General features: G+C 36.3%; 1 protein-coding gene across 6 annotated transcripts in view; it reads right to left on the bottom strand.

Moving 5' to 3' along the window:
• bmp7a (bone morphogenetic protein 7a) overlaps positions 1-5,173 on the bottom strand; it is a 35,816-nt gene extending 30,643 nt beyond the window's left edge. Inside the window, exons 1-6 of one of the 6 annotated variants that reach the window (XM_073915497.1) lie at positions 1,702-1,788; positions 1,358-1,406; positions 1,028-1,082; positions 892-951; positions 667-785; positions 170-284 (exon numbers count right to left, since the gene is read on the bottom strand). Coding sequence is in view for 1 of the 6 variants with exons in the window: in NM_131321.3 (NP_571396.1) it covers positions 4,588-4,996 (409 nt within the window). In the remaining 5 variants the exon portion in view is untranslated. 6 annotated transcript variants of the gene reach the window in all.
• Between the last annotated feature and the right edge of the window lie 10,091 nt (positions 5,174-15,264).

Raw genomic sequence — 15,264 nt, forward strand, 5'->3', positions numbered from 1 at the left:
ATACAATGAAAAATAAGACATCTAGATGATATTTTATATTCAATCATTTGTGAAATTTAAATGACTTATATTCAGTATATACATAACATAAAATTAGAATAAGAATAAAAAAAATAATACTCTATTTAGATCTGAAGTCTTTTATTTGGCATAAAGCAGGTGTTTTTACCTAAAGGTTCCTTTCCTCCAGTTAGTTTAGTTGTAGATCCCTCCACATCTGTGCTTTATTTGGTTCTTGACTTAAGTGTAACTGGTGTCACATTCCAGGTCCATCACAATCTGAGCTAGAAAAACAATATGGCAAAAGACAAGACACCTATAAATAAGTCTCAGAATAAAATATTTAAAAGGATAGTTTACTTTTTTGCCACCATTACTCCATGTGTTTTAAATCCATTTAAATTTCTGTTGAACACTAAAGCAGATATTTTGAAGAATGTTAGAAACCAGTAACTATTGACATCCATATTTGAACCAAATTTCTTTAAAAAAATATACGAGTTTGTGTTCAATAGAACAAAAAAAAAAATCTAACTATTTTGAAACAAGTGGAGGATGCCAAAGATGCCATTATTTTCATTTTTGGGTGAACTGTCCCTTCAATTGAAGTGTCACACATTACTCATAAAAACTGATGTATTGCTTGAGGAAAACTAAATCAAGTACCTCCTGTGAGCAAGCAGAATCATTATGCCATTGTATTCAGCCAACTGACCCAGCCAAGGCTCGAACCAGCGACCTTCTTGCTGTGAGGCGACAGCACTACCTACTGTGCCACTGCGTTGCTACTGGAAGAAGAAAAAGAGGTTGTACATGAAACTCCTCACAACAAATCTGTGAACAACTTGACATTTCAAAATCTAATCAAAATGATGAAGACATCAACATTACCTTGAATAATCAAGTGAGGAGAGATTGGTACCATCAGTTTTTCAACATCAATTGCTGTAGCTGCAAAAAAGATAAATATAATAAGAGTAAAATAACACTTAACATTAAATAATCTAAATCTATGGTACAACCATACCAATCTGTATGGGGTTCAAATAAATTTGTAACGTTATACAAATCATTCCCTGCACCTGAACACCATAAAGAAAATGTACAATTAATGACACACTAACGTTATACAATAAGCTCATTAACCAGTGAGAAATAGACAATTAATATGAATTATGTTAATATTAACGTTAGCTTAAAATACATCAACTGAATTTTATTATCAGCTCAATTTAATAAAACAGTTTAGACTTGTTTCATTGTGAGTTTAGTTTGAATAACTAAGGTAACTTACAGTTAACAAATTTAACCATAATGATAACTTAGTCATAATGACCACGTGAAGACCAGAGCTTACCTTAACGTTTAACTTTTCATGGTGACTTTGCCTTCATCTCAGTGTTGTGCTGAAATAGAGAATTCATGAATGCAGTTAACCCCAAGTAAAAGTTAAGTTTTTTTCAGGTAACGTTAACGTTAACGTTACTATGGTCAAAAACTCACTCAAGATAAACTCACTGTACGTTATCTAATACCTCGCAAACACTACAAACACGGTCTGGCGTCGAATAACGTGACATGAGTAACTTTACCTACAACTAAAGTAACTTGGTTAATTATTTTAAATTAAACACACACACTACACGGAAATATACACAAAACAATCCTTTAACGAACAGAATTTGACTTTTAAACACTTACCGAGGATGAATTCACTGGAAGAAAAGGCGACAGGTTGATTTCAAATTAGAAGAGCCGTTGCTTGCCTGGTGAAGGTCGAATCGAGTCGGCTCGGTTCTATGAATCGGCTCCTTAGAACAGTAAAGAGTCGAATCCGCCTAAAACCGATTCCTTTTTGTATATTATTGTAAGACACAACAATGAATCATTACTATTTCGTTAAACTGCTCGACCACACACATTTATACACATATTGCTGAATGTGCTTGTGAACACGTGTGATAAAATAATTCCCGAGCAAACGGTTCAATCCGATTCGGTGTCGTTTGAATTCTGAACCGAACCAGTGCAAACGTGATATTGATAAAATAGTAACGTTAATATTTTTTTTCACTTTACCAGCAAAAACATTACATATATCTGACTTTAACAATAAGAATAAGGTTCGCTTGAAGTGTTATGAGAATTAATATTTTTTTCTCCCAGAGTTCATTTCACACCAACAAGGAAATATAATAGCGGATGAAGCCAGATCTTATCATAAATATTACGTTTAATATGTCACGAAATGAAGTTTTAACAGTTTTTCATGCGAGAATGTAGTTCTTCCAAACTCAAATCTGTGATTTGTTTATAGATATCATGTCTAATTTTAAGTGTGCTTTGCCGATTGTGGAGATTCTTACCTCCAGGGGTTGACGGCGCTCCATCACTCATGTATCCGGCAAACCTCATGCTTTTATCGGCCTAGTCATTATTGACACATGCCCCTGTCTTCGATGACTAGATAATAAATGTGTTATGAAATAAAGTTTTAACCGTTTTTCATGCGAGAATGTAGTTGTTTTAAACTCAAGTCTGTGGTTTATTTATTAAGATAGTGCGTATTTTAAAATGTTGTTTTGAAAATGCGGAGATATGTGACCTCTACGGTGGCCATATGGGTGGCCAATATTCTTAAATCCGTCTAAAGCAGGTTGGTCACTCTGACATTTAAGCTGACTTTGAAATCATTTTGTGTGTTTAACAGTCTTTGATTACGTGAATCAATTATTTTTGTTCCAATTTACGATTTGGTTCAGCACAGTTATGTTTATTAAATATTATTTAATATTTCCATGTTACCTTATAAAATGAGGGTGCAGTGCACCCAAGAATGAAAAACCAGGGGACAGTTTAATGCACTGAACAGTCTGAAGAAACTGGTTAGGTTATTTACTTCACAAAATAATTTGTCTAAAAATAAATAAACGTAATAATCATAATATATAGGGTGTGTGCAGTTGTTCTTGGTCATTTGCAGTACTGTATTTAGATGCACAGTAACTGATTTCTCCCCAAAATTCATTGTAAAATCTACAGTAACATACTGTTAACCATGTTCACAGTATAGAAAAGTTGAAAATACATTATTATACTGTGAAAACAACAATATATACAGTAACACACTGTGCACAGCTTATACAGTAAAAAGCTGTTGAGAAATGCAGTATAATACTGTGAAAACAACAGAAATCGTTTACAGTGTAGTTCTATTGGATTGCGATCGCTGGGGTATTTACATTATATTAAATACACAGCAATAGCTTAAGATGCAACAGATTGATGACCAGGTTAAGTTTTCTGGCTCATTTACAGCCCTAACATACATAAAAAAACATCTACGAAGAATAGACTTTGGTCTATTGGTGTGTGTGCGCCATTGCATGCAAAGTTTCTGTACTTATAACCATCTCAGAGGATATTGGGGGTCGCGAGCCACTGGCATTGTTATTTTAGGGGTCGCGGGCTGAAAAGTTTGGGAACCCCTGGTGTAAGGGATGGTCAACAGTGTATTTACAAATGTAATTACAAAAGTTAATTACAGATGTAATTACATACAAGTATTTAATCAAGCATAAGTACATAGTAAATACATGTATTTACACAATAAGTACATTGTAACAAACTCTTAATTCCTGTGTAAGTACATATTAGTTAAAGCCACTTAATATAAAGTGGGACCATTTTTTTTTTTTTTTTTTTGCACAGGTCTATATAAAGGGTTATTGATGCCGAATAATGATCAACAGTAAAAATGACAAATGTTACCTCTTCCCAACAGAGAAAACCAACAATAAAAACTGCATGATTATATGGTGTCATTCTTTTGTCATCAAAACATGTGGTTAATGAAAGTCAATAGGGCCACCAACAGCAAATTAGGGAGAAAAAAAGAAAAGAAAATCTGCACAAAAATGCATCCAAGCCAATGTTGTAATCGTTCACATGTCCAAGACTTTGAAAACCGGTAAAAAAAAATCCAGTCCACAATTATTTTTAATATTGAAAATAAGTCATTTTGACTGTGTTTTTTCACCAAATCAGTGACATCATTTATAAATTTTGCAATTAAATAGTTAAAATCCTGTAATTTTCCTGTAACTTTTGATAAATTTTAATCAGGACTGAGGTTGATTAACATATGTAAAAAGAAATTGAAAAAAATATTTATCTGATGCATTTTTACTACAGTTTAATTAAGTGGATGTTTTCATCCCGAACATAACAAAAGGGTAGTAAATTTGCCCTTTCTGCTATAGCTGAAACAAAAATCACCCGAGTGGATGAAAACATCCCAAATAGTACATAAGGGTTGGTGTGAAATAACTGACAAAAACAGGAGGATGCTTGTTGATTCAAACAAATATTAAAGATGGCATTTAGAGTTTTTGCATCTGAACTCTTCATCTGTCTTCGCCTAAAGATGTGGTGTCAGCACTCTTATTTTAATGAATAGAACTGTTCAAATGCGCCCAAATCTGAGCACTATATATTATTATTAACTATTAAAAATGGAGCAAAAACAATCTGTTGATTCATCCTTACAACAATTATGATTTGCGGTGAATTTCATAAGACGCTCACCTGTATTCGCAAAGCTCATCACCATGTCGGCATCACTGAGAAAGCGACTGTCCTGCTGGGTCACCAGCGGGGGTCCCGGGGTCGTGTACGCGGGTTCATAAGAGTACACAAGCCCACCGCGCCTGTCTCCGTCCTCCAGGATGGCGTTATACAGATCCAGCATGTACATGGGAGCCGCGGTGTGTCTCTCGTGCAGGAGCGGACGTGGCCGTTGCGGCAGCCCGAGGATAGAGAGGATTTCCCGCTGCATCTCTCTGCGCTCCTGGCTCTTCAGGCGCCGCTGGATGAAGCTAGACTGAATGTCATTATCCATGGTGAAGTTTGCTTGCATTGCGTCTGCGAGCACACTGCAACCACAAGCCACTATCAAAGTGGAAATAAGATGCACTGGAAACATTTTTAGAGTCATATATTCTTTAAAAAAATAACAAGAGTTATGCAGAAGTCCACAATCGATTAGTGAAGTATTGTTATTATTTCGTTTGAGCATAACATGAAGTTGAGTCTGTATTAAATGCCATACACGTGTTGATTAATCCAATCCAGAGCAACATCCAGCATGATCTGAGGTTGAACTGACGGTCTCGGCTTCTACTGTCTAAACGCTTTAAATAGCCCGCTGTAGTTCGTGGGTGGAGCGCGCGCGCACATGGGCTGTCTCTTAATACACAACTGCAGAAATTAGTTAGGTAGCTTGATAATTGGAACGTTTTATTCCTTATCATTTGACATTATACGTTTAGGATTGATACCTATTTTCATTTGTAAATACAGTAAAGATATAGTTCAGCCAAAAAGTTACATTTACTCACAATTAACTCAAATCGCTGCTGAAAAATCCAGCTTAAACCAGCCTAGGATGGTTGGCTGGTTTTAGCTGGTTGGCCAGGCTAGTTTTAGAGGGGTTTGCCCACGTCCAGGCTGGTTTCCAGCCATTTCCAGCCTGGTCTTAGCTGGTCAGGCTGGAAAGTGACCAGATTAAAACTATTTAAAACCAGCTTGACCATCCTGGTTTAAGCTGGACATAGCTGTTTTTGCTGGGCTCTCAGCCTGGCTAGGCTGGTAAAGCTGGAAATGGAAATGGCTGAAAACCTGCCTGGAAGTGGCCAAACCCCCCCTAAAACCAGCCTGGTTGACCAGCTAAAACCAGCCAACCATCATAGGCTTGTTTAAGCTAGATTTTTCAGCAGGGATGGTTAAAAACCTTTATGTTTTTCTTTCTTCTGCTGAACACAAAGGAACCTGCTATGTATTTTTGTAGGAAACACAGTTTAGATCTGTTTAGGGTAAGTGGTCTGGGAGCTGTCGGTCTATCACTGAATGTGTCAGGAATATCAAAACAAAACCAACTTAGCTCCGCTCCTTTAGCGCCCCTCACACAGCTTGATCCACGCTGGCATTTCTCCTCTTGGGTTTTTGGTTTTGAAAAGGAAAAAAAATTCCACCATCCTGTCCAAACTTTAAGGATACCGCATAACAGATTTGCACAATCCATATGCACTCGCTCGAAAGCTTGACAGAGCCCCTGCGCGTAGCTACAGTTGCTAAGCCACGATTGGTGGGTGGCGGTTTTTGGGTGTGGCTTAGCCAAGGGTCAATTGCTTTAAACCGGGCCGAAGCACGATTGTCCCCCCTTCTGTCTCCCCTGACGGCACGCACTCACATTGCATTCGCGCCTGAGCACGCTTATGTCATCGATGATGCGCTGTTCAGTTTAAGAACTCTGGCTCAGCATAGCAGAGATGTCTTTAGTTATATCGGTTTAGTCGTTTAATATGCAGTGACACGCAGTTAAATATTTCACCAAACAGATCAGCCACTTTTGAATCTCATAAACAAATATAAAGTCCTCGTGCTGCAGGAATTAGGAGGTTTGCTAAAGGTGCAGCTGTCATGCAGTCAGGGGTTTGCGTCTTTAATGATCTACGACAGTTTGTGTTGATTGAACAATAAGAACGATTAATAAACACATATGAAACAGTCCCTTAAAAGTCACGTTTCGTCTTCAGTTTCGGGCTCAGGCACGCTTTGAACTCAACCCCAATTAAACCGCGCTCTGGCACACCTCATCCAACCCAAGCCAGGGCTGGCCAACTGAACCATGCCTGAGCCCGATTCAGAGCACTCACACTTCTCAAACGATCTGGAAACGGACCTGGGCACGGTTCGGATAGCATAGTGTGAGTGCACCCTAAGACATGAGATGAGATGACAACTAGGCCTATTTTAGTTAAATCATCACGATCAAATTTTGCAAATTTATTTGACAGTTAAGTAAACCAAATACGTATAGTGCCAAAACCGAATTTCCCTTTATACCATTGAGGTTAAAGCCACAGTTCATCTCATTTTTTTTATTTTTTTTGTACAATATATTTACTACTTTTTCAATTTGCATATCACAACAAATTACACAATTACAGAACAAGAATCATGAATTCACAGCAAACTTTTTACCCCCATTCTCCCTCCCAACAACCCATTCTCTTAAAAAAAATTAAATAAATATATAAATAAAAAGAAATAAACAAATGAATAAATATAATAACAATAAATACATAAAAAAAATTAAAAAGGGGTACGTTTAAATCAGGTAGAGAGTGTTTCCTGAGTCTGTTTAGACCATGATACTTCCCATATTCCTAAGCTTGTTCTTGTTGTAGTAGACTGTCAACATTTACATTGTACTTCAGGAAGTTATTAAAAGGTCTCCAGATATCTTCAAGCACATTTTGTTTCTTTTTGACAATGTACGTGACCTTTTCCATTGACATATGTGATGCCACGACCTTTCACTTGTTTAAAAGCTGAGTTTATTTCTTCTGTTGATTACAATAATGAAAAATGCTGCTTGATGGTACCCATTGACCTCCTTAGTACTTATTCCCTGCTATGGAAGTCAATGGGTACCATTAACCAGCATTTCTCAAAATATCCCCATTTGTAATTAATGGAAAAAAGAAACTCGAAAAGGTTTAAAACCACATGAAGGAGAGAAAACTATAGGGTAATTTTAATTTTTGGGGGAAATATACCATTAATAAATGTACCCTTATCAATGAAAACACCCAACAGGCAGAACATCCTTGACGTTACCATGTTGCACTCCGTTATCTGCCTTAATCTCAGGCCCCGTTTACACTAGTGCGTATTAGTTTTAAAACGGCGTTTTAGAATGAAAACGATCCGCGTCCACACTCGCGTTTTACCCAGCGTTTCTGAACTGCTCTCCGTCCACACCAAAACGCTGAAAACGCACATCACGTGACCACACACACACACTTTGGCAATCGCTGGAGCCCATCTACCCAGATGAGAGCTCTGCTAGTCGGACTTCTCATCAAGCATCTCCCGCTGGATCTAATCTCACTATATTTATTAAACGTGATATTTCATTCATCTTGTTGTCTTTATCTAACGACATATTTCCTGACTTTGGTCACTGGAATCTATTACTTGTTCTCAGGTAACGTGTTTTGGCTGAGCGCAAAGATAAGTTAATGATTAATGTAAGCACGTAGCCTACATTCTGTATATTGACTGATCGCTTGCCTTTATTTCCTATAATGTATAAACTTATTGTATGTTATACTTTTATAATGGCCATTATCGATTATTAAAACTGATATTCAGCAAAAGAGAGGGTGTGTTTCGTATTTTCACTGAAATTGAAAGGAGGCAGTTGTTATCGGCTCCGTTTTGTTATAAATATGCACACAGTGAAGATGACGCTCATGCAGCACGACGCCTCAACATTTCTGCTGTCTGTTTAGTTGTTAATATTAAAATAAAAATAGGCAGTTCCTTATATCAAGTTTACATTTTATTGTTGAGAAAGTGAAACAACGTAGCCAAGGTGATGTGAATGAAGTTATAAAGTACACTGTTCCCTGTGAAGATTGACGCGTGTCCTCGGTATGTTTTCCATATCAAACTGAGAAGAAGAGATGCAGCCTTGATCAAACTTGCGAAGTCTGAACTTACATGGAGAAGATTCAGGACTGAACTGTGTGTTAGGCTACTTAATATTGAGGAAAAGCCCCAATCAGAGAGGCGAATGTCTGCAGCCCCGCCTCCGTTTTTAGATGTCTCCGTCTTTCCCCATCCACACTGAGACGGAGCTGCAGCGTTTTAGAATGAAAACGGCCTCTCCAGCGTTTTCGAAACGCTCCGTTTTCGGCGCTCGAGAACTCCGGCGTAGTGTGGACGGATGGCGTAACCGTAGCAAAACTTATGCGTTTTCAAACTAAAACGCATTAGTGTAAACGGGGCCTCAGTCCGATCAGAGAGCAAACATCAGACAAGTCATGACAGGAGCCTGTTAAGGTCTGTAAAACACAATAGAATGACAGCTTCAGCATGCTGAACTGCCGTGTTGCTCGCCACCTGCTGTGGATAGTGGCCCTTCAACCCTACGCCATAGGCTTGAGTGCAGCCTGGAGACAGGTCTGGCAGCCAGCACCACCCTGTGCTTCCAGTGTGCGTGTGTATATGTGTGTGTACACGCCAGCCTGAGCCAAAAGGTCAAACTAGTCCCACACCCTGGTTAGCTCATACATACTGCCCATGCTGAAAGGCACCAGTGATCTCACCAGCCACTTTCTTTGGCCTGCGATTAGTCTTTCCCAGACAACTTTTTCCCCTGTAAATCTGGTCTGCCATTGGGTGGGGGTTGATAGTTGGGTGTAGGGGGGTAGTCCAAACAATTCTTACACCCCTATGATGAGTGGCCCAATAAGGCCAGCCTATACTCATGAGTCCCATTTAAACAAAAAGACACACCCAATTTTAAGGCAGACATTCAGCTCAGTGTATATATGAGTACATCCCCACAAATCTCTCATTTAAGATGCTTAAAAATATTATATTTGTACATATAATGTTAGAGTCAGAATTATTAGCCCCCCTGAATTATTAGCCCCCATTCCCCCCCCCACCCCCCCCCCCCATTTCTGTTTAATGGAGAGATTATTTTTTTCAACTTATTTCTAATCATAATAACTCATCTCTAATAACTGATTTATTTTATCTTTGCCATGATGACAGTAAATAATATTTGACTGGATATTTTTCAAGACACTTCTATACAGCTTAAAGTGACATTTAAAGGCTTAACTAGGTTAATTAGGTTAACTAGGCAGGTTAGGGTAAAGAGTTTTGTAAATGAACAAAAACCAATGAATTGATTGACGCATATGAAGTATGATGATAGTCGAATAGAAGTGTTGAGCTTTTATGTCTGCTGAAGACAATTACAAACAGCAGCAGAAAACTGAAAAGGAGCAGTGACCAAATGTAGTGTAAACTTTAGATATACAAAGGTTAATAAAACTACTAGGTATGGGCCGGTATGATAACCCTGGATAAACAAATCACGGTATTATGATAATTGCACTAAGATGAATTCTTTTTAAATGTCTGAGCAAAAAACAACAACTTGAACACTAGGGGCCCTATCATACACCCGGCGCAGTTTGGTGCAAGGCGCGGCGCAATAGTCTTTTGGTAGTTTCAGCTTGGCGCAAGAGTCGTTTTGAGGCGTTGTGCTACACTGTTCAAATAGCAAATGCATTAGTGCTCATTTGTGCGCCCATAGGCGTTCTGGTCTAAAAAGGAAGGCGTTTCGAGGCGACCGCTGACGCGTTGCTATTTTGAGAATCTATAATAGATTTTTCATTAGACCAAAACAAACCCGGTCTAAACTCCGGTGCAGAGTTTCGCCTCGCTTACGCACTGCTTAATACGCACAAGAGAGCAATAGGCAAATATCTTTACATATGAAAAAAATGTAAATATTAAGTATATATATATATATATATATATATATATATATATATATATATATATATATATATATATAGGATATAATAAGAATAGATTTAGGATATAAATTTAAAGGATTAAAATATTACAAAACATATTATTTTCTAGCCTACATAAATATGAAAAATCACTGCTTTTATGTCTTCTTCATCTCGGGAGGCTTTTTTTCAGTTCATTCATAACAATTTGCTTTTGTATAATGTTATTATTATTAGCAGTATTATTTATTATATCCATATTTATATTTGTTTTATTAAAAACAAGCTTAGATTTGTCCACCTGTCAGGTTTTAGACCATATGGGGCATGGCAGGTGTATTTGGAAATAACTCAGTATTTTGACCACACTTGATCATTATTGTTCATTTATTCGTTTGCTGGAAATTAGAACTGAATTTAGAAATAGTTTTGAAACAAATCTTTGCGCTTAACAAACAAAATTATTTATTTATAGACTAATTGATGTCTGTGCGTAAAGGTTTCCCTATGCAAGAGCGAATGTGAGAGTAGATCCATTATCTCTCATTCTCACGCAGTAGATGCTCTATTTAACAGTTTTCTGTTAAAAAACTGTTGACTGTTAACTGTTTGCTTGTGAAATGTTAATTTTTTCCACTTAGACTTACTTTGCGTCCTGTAAATAGCGAATGCGCTCTTGGTGCAACGCAGCTGACTCTTAAAGGGAATGAGAAATGAGACTCTGATTGGTTTATTCTCAAAACACACCTATAACTCATTAAGAAAATAAACTCAACCCTTTTAGACCATGCACCTTGGCGCAAAGCAGGTTTTCCCGTCCGTAAATTATCAAAAATGTGTTCTGACACGCCCTGAAAGCGTTTGTGCCCTGCGTTTTGCGCTCTGCGTATGGACCGTCAAAATAGAGCCCTATATGTTTTATTTTAGGAAAGATTTATAATATTTTGGAACAGTCAATGTGCCAGACTAAATAATTAAATAAATCATTGACTTCTGCTCTCTTCATTTCAAAATCACAGACTTCTTTACAACACAAAAAACCTTACATATACCTTAGGAACTGTATAGCAGATCATTTTAGCCGTTTTAAAACCTTGACTTTTACAAACCGCGGTAATCCTTGAAACCAGTTTTCATCCCATGCCTAAAATCTACTAGAGTGCAGACTTCGACATGTTTTCTGAATGTTAAGAAATTAATGTAAATATAGTGGAGTTTTCCCAATAAGATGTTTGTAAATGAACAGAAACCAATGAATTTGTCGACACGTTTAAAAGAATGATGATAGTCAAATAGAAGTGTTGAGCTTTCAGGTCTGCTGGAGAGGATTACAAACATCAGCAGCAGACACCTGAAAAGGAGCAGTGACCAAATGTAGTGTAAACTTTGGATATACAAAGGTTAATAAAACTACTAGGTATGGGCCGGTATGATAACCCTGGATAAACATATCACGGTATTGTGATTACTGCACTAAGATAAATTCTTTTTAAATGTCTGAGCAAAAAAAAAAAAAAAACTTGAACACTATATGTTTTATTTTAGGAAAGATTTATAATATTTTGGAACTGTAAACATGTCAGGCTAAATAATTAAAATAAATCAATGATTTCTGCTGTCTAGCATTAGCATTAAAACCACAGATTTTTTACAACACAGAAACAAACCTTACATAAACCTTGGGAACGGTATAGCAGATCATTTTAGCAATTTTAAAACATTGACTTTTCCAAACTGAGGTAAACTTAAAACTGGTTATCGTCACATGCCTGAAAACTAAACATAAAAATGCAAATATATTAGAGTTTTCCCAATAAGAGTTTTGTAAATGAACAGAAACCAATCGATTTGTCGACCTGATTGAAGAGAAGGCCAATTCGTTAAAGAATACAGTTGACGGTGATGAGTATTAAATGGCGCACCAACAACACCTATTGCTACATGGTAAATAACATTCAGTTTGTAAGGGAGAGTTTAATGAAGCTGGTCTGTTATAGGCAGGGGACGGTTTAAGATTCTGACGGTTTGATAACCTTGAATAAAAATATCACGGTTTCACAGTATTTTTATTACTGCTCTGAAATATATTCTTTTAAAATGTCTGGGTAAAAAACTAACGTTTTCCCCTCTGAACATAATATATTTTATTTTAGAAACTTTTAAAATATTTTTTAACAGTAAACATCCCAGCAGGCACAGAACATCAACATGACGTCAGGTTGATGTTGTATCCAAATGGGGGACATTGCAATTTGTTTGGAATTGAAAATCGGGTTGCCGTCAGAACTCAACGTCCAACCTAAAATCAACCAAATATCAACGTCTAATGAGGTTACAGCTTGACAATGTGCGGACATTACCATGATGTCTATCAGACATTGTATTTTGGTGGATGAATAAATGTCAGTATTTGACATCCATATGACATCGGTTTACGATGTTGCCTCGACGTTGGACTTTGGTCACTTTCTAACACAACCTAAAATCAACGTCATTATTGGACGTCAAATTAGTGTTGTCCCTAAACGCTGGCTAGACATTGAATTTTGGTCACCTGAAGTTACAACCTTCATCTAAACCAGTGGTTCTCAAACTATGGTACGTGTACCACTAGTGGTACGCAGGCTTCCTTCTAGTGGTACGCGGAGAAATTAAATATGTCATGTACATGCTACACACATTTAAAAATGTATCAAAAATGATGTATATAATATGTCATATATGACATATAGCCTATATTTCTGAGGTAATCTGCCACGTTTTTTAACTGTGCTGAGTTCTAGCTGCTTTACTGGGCTTACTACGCGACTGTATTTCAATACTGCTCATTTTGGTGGTACTTGGAGAGTCAATTTTTTTCTGAGGTGGTATGTGATGAGAAAAGTTTGAGAACCGCTGATCTAAACTAATACTAACATCTTATGATGTGTTCCTGTTGGGATGTCAGGCTAAATAACTAAAATAAATCATTGAATCAATCCTTCTGCTGTCTTCATTTGTTTCAAAAACAGATTTCTGAACAATTTAAAACAGATATTTTGAGATCTTTTCTGCTGGGAATACCGTTGTCCTAAAAAAAAAAAATATATATATATATATATATATATATATATATATATATATATATATATATATATATATATATATATATATATATATATATATAAATCTTACACATACCTTAGAAACAGTATAGCAAAAAAATTGGCAGTTTTAAAACTTTTTTTATACCTTAAAAACGGTTATGGTCACATATCTAGTCTGTAAATGAAATCCCCATAATCCTAAATTGGTAATACAGTTAATTTGACATTTATTACTGTTAATTTGACCAAAAGAAGATCTTTTGAAGAAAGCTGGAAACCTGTTACCATTGACTTCCATTGCATTTGATCAATGGTTACAGCTTTCTTCAAAATGTCTCTCATAAAGATTTGAAACCACTTGAGGGAGAGCAAATAGTGAATACATTATCATTTTAGGGTGTACTATCCATTTAAAGAAACATGTATGTATTGTAATAGCCCAAATTCTAATAGTTTGTAATGCAAATTAATAAGATTAAACTATGCATTTAAGCTTCAGCTCTTGTATCTCCTAATAAGATATCTGAATATTGCAATATGTAAATGCATAATATAAATATTACAAAAGCTTTATATAATACAGAGGGCAAAATATGTAATGGAATAATGCAATGATGATCAAGAAATCTACAATAAATGTTCAGAAAAGCTCATACTTGTATGTTAGCATGATAAAAATAAAAAAGTACATACAGTTAAGTTAAAATGAGTTGTGTCAGTCTAGTAAGCGTCCACTTTAAAAAGTAAACGAATTAAAATATAATTGTTTACAGCATAAATGTGTGCATCACAACCATGACAGTATGTATCCATCAAAGAGCAGAGGTTAGCGTTATGTTTTGATTGCTTTAGCTTACATAGCTGCAAATATATTATAAATAGTTCAATTCAAAAAAGGTTTCAAACAATCTTCCATGTTATTTCATTTTAGGTTTTGTTTAAATGAAGTGGTCTAGCAAGACTAAAAGCAACTGGGGATGTTTTGCACCACATAGGCTTACCTTTTCCTGGGGGAAGGGCTCTTGCTAATATCAATGTAGATGGGAGATTATCCCAGGCCTGCTAATTCAAGATTTGACTCTCTTTGTGTTAAAACAATGGTCGGGGAGCCGCCTTTATTCGCTGACAAGATATTCAGAAGATTATATATTCTATTTACAAAAGCAAAGATATGTGCTAATTTAATCACACAAATAGGTGCTAATTGCCTTCCATCAAACGTGCAAATTTGTACGTCTCCAATTGTGACCGCGCGAGCTACGTCTACACATTCACGGCGAGATGACTCAAATATTGTGCATAAACAACAACCACAACATAATTCTTATTTATAAACTATCAATTTGTATTAAAAGATAAATTTAGGCTATAAAGCAACATATTTTAGCCTTTTGAGGTTAAGTTGGTTTTATATTCGCACATTCAGTGACAACGTGACAGCTAGCTCCCTATTGTTTACCATGGTACTTTGAATATTTAGTCTAAAATCACATGCAAGTATGACTTGAAAACAATATTAGCACTATATATTTGACTATAAACATGTGTATTTTGATAGTCATGTTGTACTTTGATAGTCATTGGCTGCTAATATGATTTTACCATTTAGAAATTTCAAATAAGACTTTTCTGGGATAAAATTACTAAGGAGGGAGTGCGAATGTGTAAATATAAACGTTACCCCAATATTTAGCCTATACTTCCACCTAGCGGAGAAATTCCGGTGTAACGGGTACACCAGCAACGGAACAAGCTGTCCTCTCATTATTAAAAAAATAATTTCAAATAAT

The sequence above is a fragment of the Danio rerio genome, chromosome 11 (genome assembly GCF_049306965.1).
Source record: "Danio rerio strain Tuebingen ecotype United States chromosome 11, GRCz12tu, whole genome shotgun sequence".
NCBI classification, from domain to species: Eukaryota; Metazoa; Chordata; class Actinopteri; order Cypriniformes; family Danionidae; genus Danio; species Danio rerio.